At 39.2% G+C, this 20568-nt stretch overlaps 1 protein-coding gene across 1 annotated transcript in view; it reads left to right on the forward strand.

The window, feature by feature from the left end:
* Window positions 1-20568, forward strand: part of RASA2 (RAS p21 protein activator 2) — a 156524-nt gene that overhangs the window by 111154 nt on the left and 24802 nt on the right. Inside the window, exons 13-19 of the mRNA XM_089683513.1 lie at window positions 856-930; window positions 2882-3005; window positions 6714-6820; window positions 12250-12336; window positions 12420-12497; window positions 17118-17191; window positions 17290-17396. Coding sequence (XP_089539639.1) covers window positions 856-930; window positions 2882-3005; window positions 6714-6820; window positions 12250-12336; window positions 12420-12497; window positions 17118-17191; window positions 17290-17396 — 652 coding nt within the window. The remainder of the gene's footprint in view (window positions 1-855; window positions 931-2881; window positions 3006-6713; window positions 6821-12249; window positions 12337-12419; window positions 12498-17117; window positions 17192-17289; window positions 17397-20568) is intronic.

Raw genomic sequence — 20568 nt, forward strand, 5'->3', positions numbered from 1 at the left:
TGACACTGCTGGGCACAGGTGGGTGACACTGCTGGGTGGTACAGGTGCGTGGCACTGCTGGGTGGCTCAGGTGGGTGCACTGCTGGGTGGCACAGGTAGGTCCACTGCTGGGCACAGGTGGGTGGCACTGCTGGGCACCAATCATCAGGGCACTGATGATCAGTGCCGATCCCTGCTCTGACAACTGCCGGTTCTCGGCAGTACTTTCCTCACGCTCTGACAGCGTGAGGAAAGTGCAGCTGAGAACCGGCAATTGCATTTCCCGGTGATCAGCGTGTCAATGGACACGACTGATCACGTGGTAAAAGGCCGCTGTGATTGGCTTTTTACCACATCACGTGATCAGCTGTGTCCATAGGAGCAATCACGGAGATCGCCAGGTGCGCGCTCCCCGGGGCACGCAGGAGAACGCGTTCTGGGAGGACATCATATGACGCCCTCCCAGAACTAGCCGGCCGCAGTGTAGCCGTCATTCGGCTATCTGCGGTTGACAAGTAGTTAAAGGTATTAGCAGAGTTAATACTTTATAATCAGTTATAGCAAACTGTTTTCTTCCATTTGGTGTAATGGTTTTACATGAATAAATAAAAGCTGACCATTTAATCAGCCCTGTCAGCGTTTAATGGTTTGTTTTATCCATGTAAACTTCCACATTCTGCTGGAGAGCTTGTGCTTTTGGCTGGATTACCAGATGAAAATAGAAAACCTAAAAAAAGAAAACATATCCAGTCATCACATGTAAGAATTGGTAAGCTACAATATAATACATGTTTGCTTTTTGTTTGAATACCACTTTAATAGCTTGATCTGTTGCTTTTAACAAAGAGAATGCTCACCCTGGACTTCATATTTTAGATATGTGATTCCCCGAAACCCTGTGAGATAGACCCTAATCGTCTAAGAGAAGGGGACAACGTGGATAATCACAAGGTGCGTCTTCTGTTTAAAGATCGTTCATGGCATCAGACACAGAATATGCAGCTAAAGCAGTGTATCCCACATGCATATTTATCTTGCTTACTTACCTCTGGAGCTCCACCAGTGAGGTGGTCATCTGGAACAGCTGATGCAACTGGTTACTTTTTCAGGCCTATCTGCCTTTTGAAGTTAGTAGCTTTATCCTTTATAGAAACTTGGACACCTCTTATTAATGAGTATTAATGATTCCAGAGAAGACAAATCTGAAACTCTTATCCAGGTTGTCATATATTTGTGTGCTGTTGTCAAAATGACCCTCTTCAAGGCTTTGAGAACTTATCCTAACTGCCCACTGTTCCAGCTTTTGTTTTTTAGTATTATTTGCTGCAATAATCTCCTGAAACCATTGCATATTCACCTTTACCACTGAAAGCAAACCTTTACTCACATGTTAGATAGATATAACGTCATCCTAACCACCGCCTCTTCATTTTTACACATGTCAATATTTTTTTATTGGGGTGGGGGGGAGGGGTGGTGGTGTTACAAGTTTACCTGTTCCCATGCTTCATGACATGGCTTCCGCACTCCCTCCCTCCCTTCCTCCTGTGCCTCCTGGAATCACATCACACATCCCAGGAAGCTTCAGGACATCCTCCCCAGTCACTGCCACTTGCCAATGTAGTATGAGTTATGTTTTTTTTTTTTTTTTTTGTTTTAAAACCACGTGATCTTCCTCTTTATTTCTTACATTTAACTAATTTATAAAGATACTCCAATTAAAACTTTAAACTATTCCTGGTAAAATTAAAATGCTAGCCAGTAGAGGGCAATATTTAGGTTGCTTAGAAAATAAAAGTATAAGGCAATAAACCTCAAAAGGAACAAAGTCTTTGTAATTTCTGCAAATGCATGTATATGCCAATGTGTTCTAAAATACAGGTGCTCTAGCTAAAGAGCTACTATTTACAGAGAACTGTTGGATTTGGTCTGAATGGGCTTGAATTGTTATATGTTGCCTTAACAAAGCATGTTAACATGTGAAAAAACATACATTAACACAGTGCACCAGGATGCTGAGATCTGAGTGGTCCCAAATTGTAATATAGTTGAGTATTTTTATAGACATAAAAAAAACCTAGATTAAGGAAACCTGAGAATGTGATACAGTTGACAACAGTAGATACGTTTTAAAAAAAACTCCAAACAACCCAACTACTCCCACCTCATGGTATAAGTGGTAAAGAGTATTTGAACTTCTTACTTATTATTGTGTGCAAAATATAGTAAAAAGTTAAAAAATGTACTATATAATATAAATTTAGCTGCAGTTTATCCCAGAATGGTGTCTGTATTTAGGTATTTTGCTAGATCTGTCCTGTTGAGGCAAACTGACTGGGATCATTTGGGGAAAAAAAATGCAGATTTCTTCATACAAACTGCTCAGCCTCCTGGGCGTGTGGGAAACTCTGTGGAGTTGTCTCCTATGATTCCCTAACATGATGCTGTGATAAAGGGGCAAATTTTTTTCTTTTTAATTTTTATGCAGACATAAAAAAAACAGATTCATACTCTGAGGGTTTGTACCTGATCAGCACTATGGATAACATACAGCATCACACTTCTTTGGTAAATCAAGCTCTTTTAACCATGTTGGACAACTATTTTATCAACTGTAGAGCCCTGAAGTATTTTAATTATACCCTGGTGGAATTATAATTTCAAACTTTATAAATGTCATCTCTTTAAAATCCAGTCATTTCAGATATACCCATAACACTGGTCAGCTGATCAGCCCACTAGGTTACTGTGTCTGCAGTAGACAGATCTGCATGCTCCTGTTTCCAAACGTGACCTACCCTGTTGTGCAGTCTGTCCTCTTGCAGCATTTTTTTTTCCATAATTGTGTATGTGATAGTGCTTTATGGTGATACTAATGGTTTGTTTTATGCCTTCTCTAAAGGACAATCTGAGAAGCTACGTGGACAAAGTTTTCTCCTGTATAGTCAAATCCAGCATGAGTTGCCCCACTGTAATGTGCGACCTATTCTCTGCACTGCGCCACATGGCTGTCCGGCACTTCCCTAGTAAGAATTGCCTTTTTCTTTACCTCTGCTGTGTAGAATTATGTATTGCAAGCTTCCATGGAGCAGCTTGAAGGTAGAAAATGGCTATGCTGAGGTAAAGTGGCTGTTATGGTGAAGGTGCTATACTCATTCAGGCTCCTAAATGCCTTGTTCACGTTCATGGTAGTTTGAGATTAGTGTTACAATTATAGTGTGAATATATATATATATATATATATATATGTATATGTATATGTATATATATATATATATGTATATGTATATATATATATATATGTGTGTGTATGTGTATATTTTATATATATATATATATATATATACATACATACATACATACATACATACATACATACATACATACATACACACAAGTGGGTGAAATATCAGGTAGCAAGTGAACATGCTGTCCCTGAAGTAGTTGATGTGTTGAAATCATTTAAAAATGAGCAAGTGTAAGGATTTGGGCAACTTTGATAAGGAACAAATTGTAATGGTTAGACGACTGGGTTATAACATTTCCAAAACTACAGCTCTCGTGAGATGTTCCCAATCTGAAGTGGTCAGGAATTACCAAAATTGGTCCAAGGAAGGAAAACCAGCATCAGGGTCATGGGCAGTCAAGGCTCATTGATGCACAAAGGGAGCAAAGACTGGCCCATGTAGCCAGATCCTATAGAAGAGCTACTGTAGCTCAAAATGCTGAAAAAGCTAATTCTAGTTCCCCAGAACACAAACTGCAATGCAGTTTTTTTGCATATGGGGCTATGTAGCCTTAGACCAGTCAGGGTGCCCATGCTGACCCATGTCCACAGCCAAAAGTGCCTACAATGGGATTGTGAGCAGCAGAATTTGCCAACAGAGCAATGGAGGAAGGTGGTCTGGTCTGATGAATGCAGGAAGGGTTTGCAAAACACAAGTTCAAGATGTTGACTTGGCCTCCAAATTTTCCAGATCTCATTTATTTATTTTAGGTATTTATGTAGCACTGACAATTTTACACAGCACTTTACATCTATATTGTACATTCACATCAGTCCCTACCCCTCAAGGAACTTACAATCTAAGGTCCCTAACTCACATTTAAGCATACACAATCCAGTGTGGAGGGGGATCTGTGGAATGTGATGGAAAGACAAGTCTGATCCATGGAGACCTATCACAACTTACAGGACGTAAAGGATTTACTGACAGCTTGGTGCCTGATACCACAATATACCTTCAGACATCTAGTGGAGTCAATGTCTGGAAAGGTTTTAGTGGATGTTCATACTGTTTTTCATAGTGTCTCATCACTCTCAGCAGTGATATCACAAAGTATTTCCTAAGTCATTATTATTGCTTCCATTTACAAAATGGCTGTCTCCACTGTGAGAGTCTTGAGGATCTCTAAATTATATCCAGTTGCATTTCAGTATTGTATTGCAGTCATTTCATGATCTATATTTAACCAATTCAATAGCGGGCACTTTTACACCTTCCTGCCCAGGCCAGTTTTCAGGTTTTGCGGTCATACAACATTGTACCCAAACAAAAATTTTATCATTTTCTTCACACAACTAGAGCTTTCTTTTGGTGGTATATAATCACCGCTGGGGTTTTTATTTTTTGCTAAATTAACAAAAAAAGACTAAAAAGTTTGAAAAAAACACATGTTTTTCTTTGTTTCTGTTATAAAAGTTTGCAAATAATTGTTCTTCATAAATTTAGGCCAAGATGTATTCTGCTACATGTCTTTGGTGAAAATAACCCAAATTAGGATGTATTTTTTAGTTTGTAGGAAAGTTATAGAGTTCACAAACTATGGTATAGATCTGAATATTGATCAATCCTGAAGTACTGACAGCCAATCTAATTTCTTGAGGTCCAAGAATGTCAGAACAGTACAGATATCCCCCAAATGACCACTTTTTGTAAAGTAGACAGTCCGACGTACTTCATAAGAGGCATGGCGAGTTTTTTGAAGTTGTATTTTTTTTGTCATAATTTTTCGGAAAATGAAAAAATACAACAAAATTAGTTTCGCTATTTTTTCTTTTACATATTGTCACCAGTGCAGTACAGCGTCATTATATAACTGGCATGGCGGTGATCAGGGACACTGGTGACAGTATGAAATAAATATATATATATATATATATATATGTGTGTGTGTATGTGTGTATATATATGTGTGTGTGTATGTGTGTATATATATATATATATATGTGTGTGTGTATATATATATATGTGTGTGTGTATATATATATATATGTGTGTATATATATATATATATATATGTGTGTGTATATATATATATATATATGTGTGTGTGTATATGTGTGTATATATATATATATATATATATATATATATATATATATATATATATATACACACATATACACACACACATATATATATATATATATACACACACATATATATATATATATATATATATATATAATGTGTGTGTATATATATATATATGTGTGTGTATATATATATGTGTGTGTGTGTGTATATATATATTTTATTTTTATTTTTTTATTACATTTTATTTTTTATTTTTTTTCATATTTCACTATGACCAAAGTAGTACAATGTTACCATAGTAACATTGTACTACTTTGGGGAAGTGATCAGTATTTTTTTCGTTTTTTACACAATTTGCTTATAGCAAAGAATTACTTTGCTATAAGCAAGCATTTACCTGAATGACATCGATTCATTCAGGGTTTTTTTTTATTTTTTGTGCTTAGCTGTAATTTGGCCACAGCTAATCACATGACATGTGCATGTGATTAGCTGTGACCATTCACAGCTAGACACTAGTATACAATGGATGGCATGAATGAAGCCATCCATTGTATATAACTGTCATGTGACCTGCTGTGATTGTCACATGGTACCGGCAACGGGGGCCGATACTCAGATCTGTCATCGGCCGTGTCCGAGGTACACGGCCGGTGACAGATCGCGCCGCTGCGCGGCTCTGCAGGAGCGCAATCTGCGAATGTGCATGAGGACGCCATATGGCGTCCACCCGGAACACTGATGACATCGCCGGCCGCCATTCAGCCATAGGGCGGGTGGCAAATGGTTAAACACAGGTGTCTCTTATGAAAGCCAGCCTTGTATAAATGGCTAATAAGGTTCTGAGTTTAAGATAATAACACGAGCAAAGACCGAGATGAAATACAAGACTGTCATTCTTAACAGGTTGCATTTTACTGTAGCTGGGTCAGGTAAAGGATGTTTCTGTAGAGATGCTCTCCATTAATGAGGATACCGCACTTTGTTCCTTCAGGTTGCTCTTTACTCTTCTTTATTTATTAAATATATTGATGATTCTTTAATACAGACTGGAGCAAGAGAAGTGGACCTGTTGGCCCTAAAAACCAGATTCCCAAATTTGTTACTTTGCTGTAGGTTAACTGTCCAAAGTAAACATCTGCAGCTGCTATATCTTCCATTGCTCCATGTTTTATGTATAATTCCTGTATTTGTTTATCCATTGCATTGATGGAGATATAAATGTAATATAGTCTTGGTAGTGTTTTACCATAACATTTTGGAATTTTTTTGTTCAAGTAGTGTTCTTGTTGCACTCACTATAAGTGTTGTATACCACTCTGCAAATATTAATTGGTTCCTAATCTAAATGGTTAACATTTTTGCAAAAAACATGGTGTGTTATATTTGTATTTCTTTAATATCCTTCTACAGATGACCCTCATGTACAGTATTCAGCAGTGAGCAGTTTTGTCTTTCTGCGATTCTTTGCTGTGGCTGTCGTGTCCCCTCATATATTCCATTTGAGATCCCACCACCCAGTAAGTTTAATGTATCTATCTGTGTTCCTCCTGAATATCATACATTTTCTTTTAAGATTATACATATGTGATCATTTAGCTAAAAACAATAACCAATAATCCTGTGCTGATCCTGAACATTGAGCATTATGTACCATCAAAAACCCTCAGACCCCCCAAGCAGCACTAGTAATCCAAACTAAATATTATCTACAGCACCAATAATAGTAATACCAAAACCAATTCGTTTTTTAAATTGCCGATCAGTGTAAAACCAAAATATTAATAGACAAATAATTTAATCATAACGTGCTCACAGTGTTGAGCACACATCAATAGAGAGATATATCACATTCATAACAAATAAAGGCCATCAGACACTAGATGATCACATTTCAGAAAGCAATCCTCTGCCAAATGCTCCTCTATGGTGATCAGCTCACCACATGGACCTCTTAACTGAATAGGGTAGTCAGAAGAGCATAAATGTGTAAATCTTCCAATCTTTTACCCTGTGACCCCTATTCAGTTTCCAAATAAAACTCCACCCCAGGTGTCATGAAAGAAGGAGACAAGATATGCAAATAATCATTGCACAATAACCTTTATTAGAAACCCTAAAAGCATAAATGTATTGTACTATCACTGTTTTACTGTACTAATCCTTGCACCAGTAGGAGAGGATTGTATCAGATACAGAGAAGTCTGCTTCACTTCTAGTAAGGATCTGTTTGTGCAGCTTCTAGTGCCTGATATAGGAAAGGTCCTGACTCTGTTCCCCATCACCCAATAGAACATAGAGTTCAAAACTTTATCCCCTCATTGCTTTTCTCCTCCACAACCAACAAAATCTTCTCAAGGACAGTTAGATCTGCAGAAAGCCCTAAGCCATCTCTTGTCCCAGGGTGTGGTTATTCCTCTGAAGAGCAGGTTCAAAGGATTGCATTCAAACCTGTTCACTATGCCAAAATCCATTTGGGGAATTCATCCTGTTCATGTGGAATCTGCAAGGTTGGTTAGTGCCTCTCTGAGATAAGAGAAGTACTTGGCGTCAGTTGACATCCAAGATGCTTATCTACATATTTCCATTTACTCATCTCATCAGCGCTTCACAGAGGAGACAAACACTTCCAATTTATCGCACTGCCATGTGGCCCAGAGTATGCACAAAGATACATGCACCTCTTACCCTCTTAAGAACTCGGGAAATTTAAGTAGCAGGGTACCTAGACAACCTTCTTCTGAACTATCTGCAAATGTCCAAAGGACTATTCAGATGCTTCAGGCCTTTGGTTGTGTAATCAGCTTTCAATAGTCTGCTCTGCTTTTCTTATAGCATAACTAAGGCCTCTTTCTGGACACAGCCAAGGCAAAAGTCTTTCTTCCAGAACACAAAATCCTATCTCTAAGATGTCATGCTTGGATCAAAGGATTAAAGTGATATCCCTCAGTGAGATTCTCTGAAAGTTCTGGGCCTCATGGTAGCTTCATTTGATGTTGTCCCCTTTGCTCAATTCTATTCAAGGCTTCTTCAATGCAGCAATTTATTGGCGTGGAACAAATTCCTTCTTTCAACCTCTCTGTGCGCCACTCAGTTAAGCAAGGAACTCCCTAGCTTGGTTCCACCAAGCGGGTACATTCTGATCACCTAATGGGTGGAGAAACACTGTTCATCCCTCTCTGCTGCTCAAATCCTAGGAGTGGACAAGAGGGTTGGTGGATTACCTCAGTTGATAACGTCTGGACCAAGACAATCAGCCTTTCCTCCCAGCATCTTCAATTTCCTATTTTAGAAATGGCGAAACTCCAGATGTGGACATCTTGGCCTTCAGGTTTAACATGTTACCCCTATAGGATCCTCTAGAACTGGCATTGGATGCCCTCATACTTAACTTGACCCCGGTCCGGTTCTTATACCTTTACTCCAGTGCAAATTCTGTCTTACCTGTTCTGCCAAATATAGCAAGTGAAGAAACGTGGTGTTTCTCATTGCACAAAATTGTCCCAGGAGAACATGCTACACAGACATACTTAGACTTCTAAAAGACAATTCCTGGCTTCTTCTGAACATGACAGACCACCCGTCTCAGGGCTCCTTGTTCCATTCTGCTTGTCAGTCACTGGCTTTAATGCCATTCTGTTGAAACCTAGGTCTTTATGGACAGATGTGCTTCTACTTTTATAATTCCCACATTGCTCAAAGCCAGGAAAGCCACTTCCAAAAAAACAATTATTATTATTATTATACAGTATTTATATAGCGCTAAAAGGTTTGCTCAGTGCTGTACATTATAGTGGGGGACAGTACATGAGACAATACAGTAACAAAACAGAACACGAAAACAGAACAGAAAACAGAAGCGGGGATAGTCTGCGACGAGGTAGGCCGGTGAGAAGGGAGTTGCAGTAGTTCAGACGTGAGATAATAAGGGAGTGTACGAGTAGTTTAGAAGTGTCTGGGGTTAGGAACGAACGTATTTTGGAGATGTTGCGGAGGTGGAGCCTGCATGAGTTTGCCAACGATTGGACATGGGGTTGGAATTACTCTTTTACTTGAAAATCCTTTGACTGGTGTGAACACGGGCATTTTAATCCCAAAGGTTTTTGTGTCTCTGGCTTAATTTTCTTCTTTGCCTTTCTACTTCCTTCAACCTCAAATCTTCTCTCTCAACTTGCTAATTCATTGATAGCCCATCTGTCTTTTGTAAAACTGTTTCATGGAATCCTTTTTTTACTATGCTAAAATCAGTAAATATATTGAAATAAAAATAATTTTACTCTGTGTTTCTCAGATTAGACCACTCTTACAGCATCCTCTGCTTCCTTGGAATAGTAATCTGGTTCTCTCTGCCCTTCAGGAACCACCCTTTGAATCCATTGGGGATCCTTTCTGCAAAGTGCCCTACTTACTGACTATTATTTCTGTCAGATGTGTATCCGAACTAGCGGTCACAAGCACCTTTTTGTTTAAGGTGGTATCAAGCTTCCACCTTATTGAATACATAGACCATCCTTGTATCCTTGATTCCTTCTCTTAAGCATCCCAAAGAGATTGCTCTTCAGTGTGTTGCTTATCTAAAAGCTACAGCATCTATAAGACAGACTAACTCTCTTGTCTTGGCATTAGGGTTTTGCAAATCACATCTTGCTACAAAATCCACTATTGCCAGGTGGATGAGACAACGCATCTCAAGAACTTACACTCTAAAGGATAAAACACCACCTGCACTCCTACTTGCGCAATTCACCAGATCATTGTTTCCTGATCATTCCGACACCAAGCCTTTACAAAGCCACCATATGGTCTTCAGGTCATACCTTCTACAAACTCTACCAGGTGCACATCCAGGCTTCTGTGGAAGTAGTTTTGAGCCGCAGGGTTTTTTAGCAGCTTGCTGAGTTGAGTCCTTTGACCCTTGTTGTTGGGCCTTTTTGCACAATTCTGTTTGCATTGGTTTTGCCCACCCTTGTTATTCATTGCTTGGGGACATTCCAGGGTTTATAAATATCCAGCCTGTGTTTTGTACTGTACAATTAATGAGGAATTTTGACTTGCCGGTAAATTTCATATCTTGTAGTACAGGACAACAGGTCCATTCCTCTGTTACTGTATTACTCAGCATTGCTTATCCAGCTTGATCTGGTTTCTACATACAGATCTGACACAGCCCCAGGTGTGCCCCTGTCCTTGTAGACTCACCTTGTGAGTGAAGCTGGCCATAGATGGATTAAAATTCAGCTGCCTGGTTCAACAGGGACCAGCCGAATTTCAATCCATATATGGCCTTTCTTGTGCCAAGTCCTATGATCGACTTCTCTCAAACTTGCTTGTTGGAAAATTTTCTTTGGATCAGCACTGCAACCTTGCAGCCATTCAGCTGCAGCGCTGATCAGTGTATTATGACAGCGGAGCAGTCCCCACTGTCAGAATATAATAAGATAGCTGGCAGGAGTCTAAGGAAAGTTTCTTTTGTCCCACACATCCAAAATGATGAGTTGCAACAGCCTGGAGTGGAGTTGGGCATAAAGAAATACTTCAAAGGAGGCCCAAGATCCTTATGCAAAAGTGGAGGGAAGGACAGCCCCTGGACTGAGCCTAAATGTGGGAATGGAGAGTCAGAATTTTTCCCTGAGGGAGGAAACTCTGGACTGGGCTGCATCCAGAAAGCCCAGATACTACAAACCATGGGTCGGTTCCAGCCTCAATCTCTGAAGGATCAGAATTTATTCAAACATCTGCAGGGTTTGTCTGTCTGAAATGCCTGAACTGCCCATTCCCAAAAGAGAACGTCTTCCAAGTATCCCATAATGGGGGTTCCTTGTGAGCAAAGCAGGGCAAGCACACAGGCCAACACCTTGGTGAAAATCCAAGGTGCAGTGGACAGTCCAAATGGAAAGGTCACAAACTGGTAGCCCTAAGTGCTCACAACAAAACGCAGGAAACACATTGGTGCACTGGTAAAATAGGGACATATAGATAAGCCTTCTTCATTTCCAGGGAGGCCAGGAATCCTTGATCTCTGTGACTAATCCTATTGATTCCATGCAACATTTTTGACCTACAAGGAGTTGAGACCCTTTAAATCCAGAATGGGATGAATTCCCCTATTGACTTTTGGAACTGTGATCGGGTTGGAGTAAAACCCGTGTAAATGTTCCATGCATGGAACCAAGGTAATATTACTCTAACTTATGAGCTGCTACAAGGCAGCAAAGTGGTCTACATGCTTTTGCGGAGTAGATGGAAGGTTAGTCCTTACATGCTAGGACATTCTCAAAAGGGACTGTCTTGTTAAGAAAGGTAATGGCCAATCTGCCACCCTGTCAGGAGTAGGCCAATCCTTGTACAACTCCAACTGTATCATTGAGTGTACAGAGAGTAAATTAGCTGAGGATTCTTACTGGAACCCATGCTCATAGCCTTCGGTGTGGTGGCAGGTCTAGACTTGTACAATCTGAATTGTGTCTGCAGACAGACTCTCCTTGCTCCATGATACCCATTATAGAAATGCCCCCCCCCCCCCTTTTCCTTTTACAGACTATGCAGAAACATCTGCTGGTATCAGGAAATTCATGTACAAAGAACTTTTGAAGCACTTTCTAGCTTAATAATTTATAATTTTTGGCGTATAATGTGGTTTGAATTTTATAAGGTGTGAAATTCTGTGTATATACCGCAACATATATCCTGTTTTTCAGAAAGGTTTGATTTTAAAATGTGTATGTTATGTTTTAATGTGAAATATTTGTTTTGTTACTACTAGCATACCTTGAGCAATCCCTTTTTTGCTAAATAAAGCTCCACTATGTGGTTTGGAGGTGTTCTACCCTGGCAAAGATTGTAAAAATTCAGTCATAGCTCAGCTTACTGAGATTAGTACCATTACCTGGAGAAAATGTACTTTTTTCTGTGGGAGGTAACATGTTGCTTCTTTCTCTCCTTATTTCAGGATGCAGCAACATCACGTATTTTGACTCTCATTTCCAAAACAATCCAGACCCTTGGGAGTGTAGGCAATTTATCAAAGAGCAAAACTGTAAGTTTTTTGTATTAGCATTGTCTGTCTTGTGAACATGATTTGTAACATACCATACATAATCTTCTGCTTTGCCAATTCAGTCTAGCTTCAAAGAGCCATTTATGTGTGATTTCTACAAAATGTTTGAAGAAGAAACCTACACAGCTGATGTTAAAAAGGTTTGTTGATCTTGACTTTATATTGGCCATTCTCTGTTTTATATTTTTGGTTTTAGTCAAATGCATCTATATGAGTTGTGTTCGATAGAACAGGCCCAAGTACAGCTTCATTGGACATTTGATGACTGCATACAATAAACATAATGCCTTTAAAGTACCACTTTGGGCATATGGTAGATCTGCGTTACAAGAGCAGGTAAAAACTTCTAAGTGCAAAGCTAAGACCTCAATAATCACAATGGCACTAGAAGGTCATGTTCCTACATTAGTGGCCAGTAGCTAAGCATGCAGTGCATTTCCTGTAAATCTGATCAACGGGACAGCCAGTAAGGTGGGTTAGCAGTGAAAAATGAATTTAGAAAAGTTAAAAGATGTTAACCAATTTATTTACCTTACTATCAGATCTGCATTATTTGTGAAAAGAAAATGCCCATCCAGTTTCCAGTTTTTCTACTAAAAACACTTCTGCTGTATGGTATACAATGCAGTAGGACCTAAAAAATGTTTTATAAAAGTTTTCGTTAGGTTTCTCTTGTAATTAGAAAGTGTTAATGAATAGGTGGTTTTATTGTGTGTTTGTATGTGTGTGTGTGTGTGTGTGTGTGTATATATATACACACACATACATACTTTTTTTTTTTTTCTCTGTAAAATGGCTACAAATTTGGTCCAGCGCAAAGCCCTGCCATATCCATCCTGTGATGGACTGGGTGAAAGAGCAAGAAGGTCTACAGAGCGTTGAGCAAATCAAACCAGAAAAAGGGATTTTTAAGTTGCTCAAAAAATTGACACGTTTCACCAATTTTTGCTTCTTCAGGAATTTTACAGATAATTGCAATTATCTGTAAATCTGAAGAAGCCAAGAACTGGCAAAACATGTCGAGTGGGAATTGTTGCATTGTGAACTCTGAGCCACATGGAGCGCCTTGTTGGATTTAAACCTTCACAACTACAAATGTAATGTAGTTTTTTTTATAACATTGCAATAAAATGTTGTATGATTTTAAAACCTCAAACGTTTAAGATTTTTTGAGCACCTTAAAAATACTTTTTCTTTGTATATGGGTTGGTATTTAAAATATGGGATGCGGGTCCAACTGACCTACACCCAGCCTGTAACAATTTAGAAAAAATCAAACCAGAGAGAACAGGGAACCCCCAAAGTGAATAACACGGGACTTTACAGGCAACTACAAAGGATACTGAGGTAAAATACAAAAAGAGCTTTATTGAGCATTAAAAAATGAGGAATAATTGTATATTTAAACCCATAAATAAAACAAAAATATGGATGGCTGTTTTAAAGAAGGCAAAAACCATTGGCTTGTATGTGTAGAACATCCTCAGTTGTTTCACTAAGACATCATACTTGTCACGACAGAATGTTTTAGAATATTTTCTTTCTTCAGAGGTGAACAGTGGAAGAGGATGGTGTAGATGAATTCTTTAATATAATAGGTCACAATAGGATACAATCAGAAATTTTTTATGGTAACATAATTTGAAAACATTACATATATAGTAGCAGTAAATACATACCATCCTATATCCATACGTTGAAATTACACATAGCCATAAAATAAATCCAGACTGCCAATATCTGCTAGCACCCACAGAGATGACTGAATGTTGGAATCCCACTCGTCCAGACAATCCCAGCACTGGGGTCACTGTAACACAGCCCCTGCCAAGATGAGAAATGAAAAAACAAATAACCATGACAAAAAGGTATAAAGTTTGTGTAATAAGCCTATATATATATTGAAAAAAATAATAATAAATACCTGCATCAAATATCAAAAAGGCAATTCAAAGGAGGGCTTGTAGATAATAGATCCATCCTATAGAAAAAAAAATGGGGACGGTATCGATATATATTGTTAATAGTTGCACCCAGGAGGCTTATAATTCGTAAAAAATAACCAATATAAGTCTATGTGTTGATCTGATCTATTGCTCTGCCCAGTGAGACCAGGCATTTTTATATTCCATTATAAGCATATTCATCCTGTTGCGGGTACATTGTTGCAGATTATTTTCCCATTCTGTTTTAAAATTTTCATCTAGTTCAAATCAAACCAGGGTAAGTCTGCACCAGGTCAAAACAATCAAATAACAGTGTACAAGAAGCCACTGTGCAGTTGTGGTACCAATTAGACCATTAAAATAATAGAAAAGCAGCACTAAATATGCAAATAAAACACACAAACAAAAATCATGTGTGAAAGTCCTTAACAGTCTGTGTAAATAAATCTTCAACATAAACAACTTAGTCCCACGTGAATGTGTAGATATAATTAATTCACAAAAACGTTGTGTAGAGAAGGTCACAGCTCATCCGTTGGCTAATAGTGCACAATTAAACTTGAATGGATCTGGCAAACCATAACGTTATAAATGGTGTGTGTAGTATATTTAAATTCAATGCCTTTTATTAGATCCAAAAATTTCATAAGAAATATTGTGATTAAAACTGTACAGCTTCACCACATATGAACAGCGTTTAAGCAAGAAAACAATAGCAGGCTGATGGCTTATGAAACTTTTTTCCTATGAAATTTTTGGATCTAATAAAAGTCATTGATTTTAACTATATTACGCTATGGGAATATGTGTTTTTTCTTTGATGCCAGTCTCGGCAAGTGGAGACGCGGTATCTGATCCTATGCTGGAAGCCAGTGAAGGAACAAACTACCCAAGCGAGTTTGACCATTTACAACCTTTTATGGTCCACCAGATCTGGTAAGAGACTTCTATCAATGGTGGCACACAGTCACGTCTATGGTAGTGAGCTCTATAAAACCACAGCTTGGGGTTTCCCAGGGCGCGTAGTCTAAGCCCCAGCCTGCTTGTTCACCAGGGCTCCTGATGGTGGGGATGGACTTGGAGCAGGCTGGAACCAGGTTGCGGCCCCCAGGTACACCCAGCTGTGGTAGAAGAGACTGCTAGCGGGAGCAGGTTGCAATGGGAGTAGAGACAGGATATCTAGTAGGCAAGCCAAGGTCAGGACAGGCGGAACACTAGCGATGTCAGGAACGAGCCGGGGTCGGTGCACGGATAGACAATACAGGAGGAATGTCAGGGACGAAGCCGGGGTCGGTACACAGATATACTAAACGGATTCAGCAGAACACTGGGGAGCTCCAACAACAAACGTTGCTCAGGCAATGTGGCCCAGTCTGAGCACATCTTAAATAGACAGGCAGACAAGGAGGTGGGACAGGAAGTGATGGAAGGGAAGGATATAAAACACAGGGAATAGCAGACGTCGCCCATAGGTGAGCACAGAACAACACACATGTGAAGGAATCAAGAGCAGCATGGGGGTAAGAGTAAACACACAAAAGGCTGCAAGCTAACTTGTGACACACATGGTAGTGGAATCCTTTCAAGTTTAATTGTGCACCAACGGATGAGCTGTGGCCTTCTCTGCACAACTTTTTTGTGAAGTGATTATACTGTATCTTCACATTCACGTTGGACTAAGTTGTTTATGTTGAAAATTTATTTACGCATGGACTGTTATGGACTTTCACATATGATTCTTTGTGTTTTATTTGCATATTTAGCGCTGCTTTTCTATTATTTTAAAAGCCTACAGAGTGCCTTCGCCTTGTGTGGAAGAATCAAATGAGCATACCCCTTCCCAGTTAGAGTACAGAGAAAGCATCTGCATGTGTAAAGAGAATAATTGTGGTGAAAATGGGCCTGTATGAGAGAGAAACTGTCTCGTGAGTGCCCTTATTCTATATCAGCCATGCAGAGATAATTTTATTTTTATTTTTTTTACTGGACATATTTAATAGCAAAAAGTCAAAAATATAGTTTTTTCTCAAAATTCTTGGTCTTTTTTTTATAGCGCATACAATAAAAACTAAACAGTTGATCAAACACCACTGAAAGAAAGCTCTATTCGTGGGAAAAAAAGGACATAAATTTAATTTGGGTACAGCGTTGCTTGACCGCGCAATTGTCAATTAAAGTAACGCAGCGCCGTAATGCTAAAAATGACCTGGTCAGGAACGGGGGTAAATCCTCAGGAGGGCAAATGGTTAAAGTGGTTGTAAATGCTTACATATACCCAGTGAAATGACTGACCTCGGGAGATAGACAGAGATGAAACAAATCCTCCTATGTAAGTTGTGCCTGTTTATCTGCAGTATTCTTTCCTCTGCATCTGTTGGAAGTGCTTAATTTTAAAGCTTGTCAAATAAAGGGGGATGGGGAGCTGAAATTACACTCTGCAGAGCTCAGTGAAGGGAGCTCTAATAGCTGATTAGAGGAAGAAACACCCCCCCCCTCCACACAGGAGCAGAGCTGAGGCTGTCAATCTGCTGGAGGTCCTCCCTGTCACCATTTTTTTTTTCTTGGTGTCAGGAAAAGGTATTCATGCTGATAGCAGAGGAACAGAGCAGCCGACAGAAATGACACTTAGTGTTCTTAATTGAGACACAGTACATATTATAGAGGGATATGCTTTGCTCATATTTTATGTCTGAGATTTACAACTACTTTAGGTTAAATATGATTGAATATGCACACTGATGTGAATATATACATTTCTTTTCCCCAGTAGATTCTGCATAAAGTTATCATTGTAACACTACTCTTCCTGTCTAGTTTTTAGAGGAAATATCTTCAACTGAAAGTAAAGAGCCGAGTGGAATGAGTGAGTCTGTCATTCTAAAAGATGGGTAATTATAGTAATTTATTCGTAGTTTTGAATTTGGTAAACCGAAAGCTGGTACCCTTTTTAGAACAGTAATTCATTACTTGGTTTTCCCCTCTACAGAGAGATGCATAAACGTGCCCAAGGTCGAACCCGTATTGGAAAGAAGAATTTTAAGAAACGCTGGTTTTCACTTACAAGTCGAGAATTTTCATACCACAAACAGAAAGGTGAATGTATGTCAAAGCAAGTGTCCACAAGTTGGCCATCTATGATGATTGTTGTTATAAGAAGCATTCACCCATTATGTGTTGCCAAAGAGCAATGAATCTCCGTGAACTTCTTAAACACTTGACATGTGTATGTTTCTATTGATCAGTGTCAAAAACAAGTATACCTAAGGTTGAAACTTTTTAAGGAAGGGTTAAGGGTTTTTTTTGTTTTTTTTTAGCTTTCAGTGTCCCTGCTGGGAAGAGTCACTCTCTGTTTCTTGATTACTATTGTCACTGGACTGAGGAAAAACAAAAATTTTTATGGTGTCGCCAAACAGAACTAGAATGCAAACTTTCCAGACACCTGTTCCAGTTACAGCAGTCTAAGGAGGGATTTCCCTTACTTTGGAGCCATCTCCACTCAGTGTTGCATCTACAGGACAAGAAGGGAAGGGGAATCTTCCCAGCATGACACAGGTAGCATAAAAGTCTGACGGGATTTTAGGAATCATTTTCTTTATCCGTAATATAAAAACAACTGGATTTAGGTATACATTCAAACCCCGTTATTCAATGTTCTATAACAATAAAACATGAAATCTTCCAAGAGGGGTATTTTATCCCTTGGCAGTTACAGCAGGAGGAATTACATGACATCTCAGTGAGCACATTGTCTAAAATTTCATACAGTGGCGAAAATAATTATTTGATCCCCTGCAGATTTTGTAAGTTGCCCACTTACAAAGAAATGAAGGAACTATAATTTTTATTATAGGTTTATTTTAAATGAGACAGAATATTAACCAAAAATCCAAAAAATACATGATACAAATGTTATAAATTGAGTTGCAGTTCAGTGAGTAAGATAAGTATTTAATCCCCTACCAACCAACCATAATTCTGTCTCCCACAGACTGGCTATGTACTCATGTGGTACAGAGATTAGTCCTGTAAATTTAAGAAGGTGTTCCAAATGACAACTCGTTATGTGTATAAAAGACACCTGTCCACAGAATCTTTCTTCCATTCAAACCTCATCACCATCATGGGCAAGACCAAAGAGCTGTTAAAGGACGTCAGGGACAAGATTGTAGACCTGCACAAGGTTTGAATGGGCTACAAGACCATCAGCAAGAAGCTTGGTGAGGAGACAACTGCAGGAGCAAATATTCGCAGATGGAAAAAATACAAAATAACCAACAATCGCCCTCGGCCTAGATCTCCATGCAAGATTTCGCCTCATGGGGTAAGGATGATCACGAGAAAGTGAGAGATCAGCCCAGAATTACATGGCAGGAGCTATTGAATGATCTCAAGGCAGTTGGGATCACAGTCACCAAACAAACCATTGGTAACACAATACACCACAATAGATTGAAATGCTGCAGTGCCCGCAAGGTCCCCTTCCCCAAGAAAGCACGTGTACAGGCCCATCTGTAGTTTGCCAATGAACATCTAAATGATTTGGAGAAGGATTGAGAGAAAGTGCAGTGGTCAGATGAGATCAAAATTAAGCTCTTTGGCAATAACTAGTCTCGCCTTGTTTAGAGGAAGAAAACGCTGACTATGACCTTAAGAACACCATCCCTACAGTCAAGCATGAAGGTGGAAACATTATGTTTTGGGGCTGTTTCTCTGCTAAAGGTGCAGACCGACTTTGCCGCATTGAGGGGACAATGGATGGGGGACATGTATTGTAAAACCTTCGATGAGAACCTTGTTCCCTCAGCCATAATACTGAAGATGGGTCATGGAAGAGTCTTCCAGCATGACAATGAGCCAAAACATACCGCCAAGGCAACAAAGGAGTGGCTCAAGAAAAAGCACATTAAGGTCATGGAGTGGCCTAGTTAGTCTCCAGACCTTAATCCTATAGAAAATATATGGAGGGAGCTGAAACTTCGAGTTCCCAAGCGACAGCCAATAAACATTAAGGATTTGGTGAAGATCTGTAAAGAGTGGATCACAATCCCTCCTGAGATGTGTACAAACCTGTTAACTAACTACAAGAAACGTTTTTCTTCTTTGCTTGCTTCGCCACCAATTACTAAGCCATGTTTTGCTTGGGGATCAAATACTTTTTTTACTCACTGAACTGCAACTCAATTTATAACATTTGTATCATGTGTTTTTTCTGGATTTTTGGTTGATATTCTGTCTCTATCATTTAAAATACACCTATGCTAAAAATTATAGACCCTTCATTTCTTTGTATCTGGGTAAACTTACAAAATGTGCAAGGGACCAAATTATTACAGGTACTTATATAGCGCTGTTAATTTACGCAGCACTTTTACATGTATATTGTACGTTCACATCAGTATCAAATAATTATTTTCCCCACTGTATGGAAGGTCCTGATTCTGTACCATCTGAGGAGTATAAGAATCCAGTGGATAAACACATCATATTCCTGATGCCTGCACTATTTAAAAACCAGAACAGATATGGCAGCTTCTATAGTAGTATTCTCACAGCTTTTGAAGAAAGATCTTTGTTAAAGACAATCCCCAACATTCTCCAATTTGTAAACCTAAATACATGTTCACTTTCATTGAACACGTCTTATATTTAACCACTTGCCTACCAGGCACTTATACCCCCTTCCTTACCAGGCCAATTTTCAGCTTTCAGCGCTGCCGCACTTTGATTGACAATTGCGCGGTCATGCAACATTGTACCCATATGAAATTTTGATCATTTTTTTTCTCACAAATAGAGCTTTCTTTTGGTGGTATTTAATCGCCACTGGGCACTTTACTTTTTGCGCTATAAATTAAAAAAAGTGCAAAAAATTTGGAAAAAAAAAAAAAGTTTATTTGTTTCTTTTATAAAATTTTTCAAACAGGTATTTTTTCTCCTTCACTGATTTGCGTTGATGAGGCGGCACTGATGGGCACTGATAGGCGGCACTGATGGGCACTGATAGGCAGCACTAAAGGGCACTGATAGGCAGTACTAATGAGGTGGCACGGATAGGCGGCACTGATAGACAGCACTAATTAGGGGTCACGGATAGGCGGCACTGATATGCAGCACTGATAGGCGGCACTGATAGGTGACACTGATGATGGGTACTGATAGACGGCACTGACTGGCATCACTTCTGGGCACTGACTGGCGGCACTGACTGGCACAACCCCTGGGCACTGACTGGTGGCACTGACTGGCAGCACTGCTGGGCTGCACT

The sequence above is a fragment of the Staurois parvus genome, unplaced genomic scaffold (genome assembly GCF_062004578.1).
Source record: "Staurois parvus isolate SC_StPar_1 unplaced genomic scaffold, SC_StPar_1.0 ptg000312l, whole genome shotgun sequence".
NCBI lineage: Eukaryota > Metazoa > Chordata > Amphibia > Anura > Ranidae > Staurois > Staurois parvus.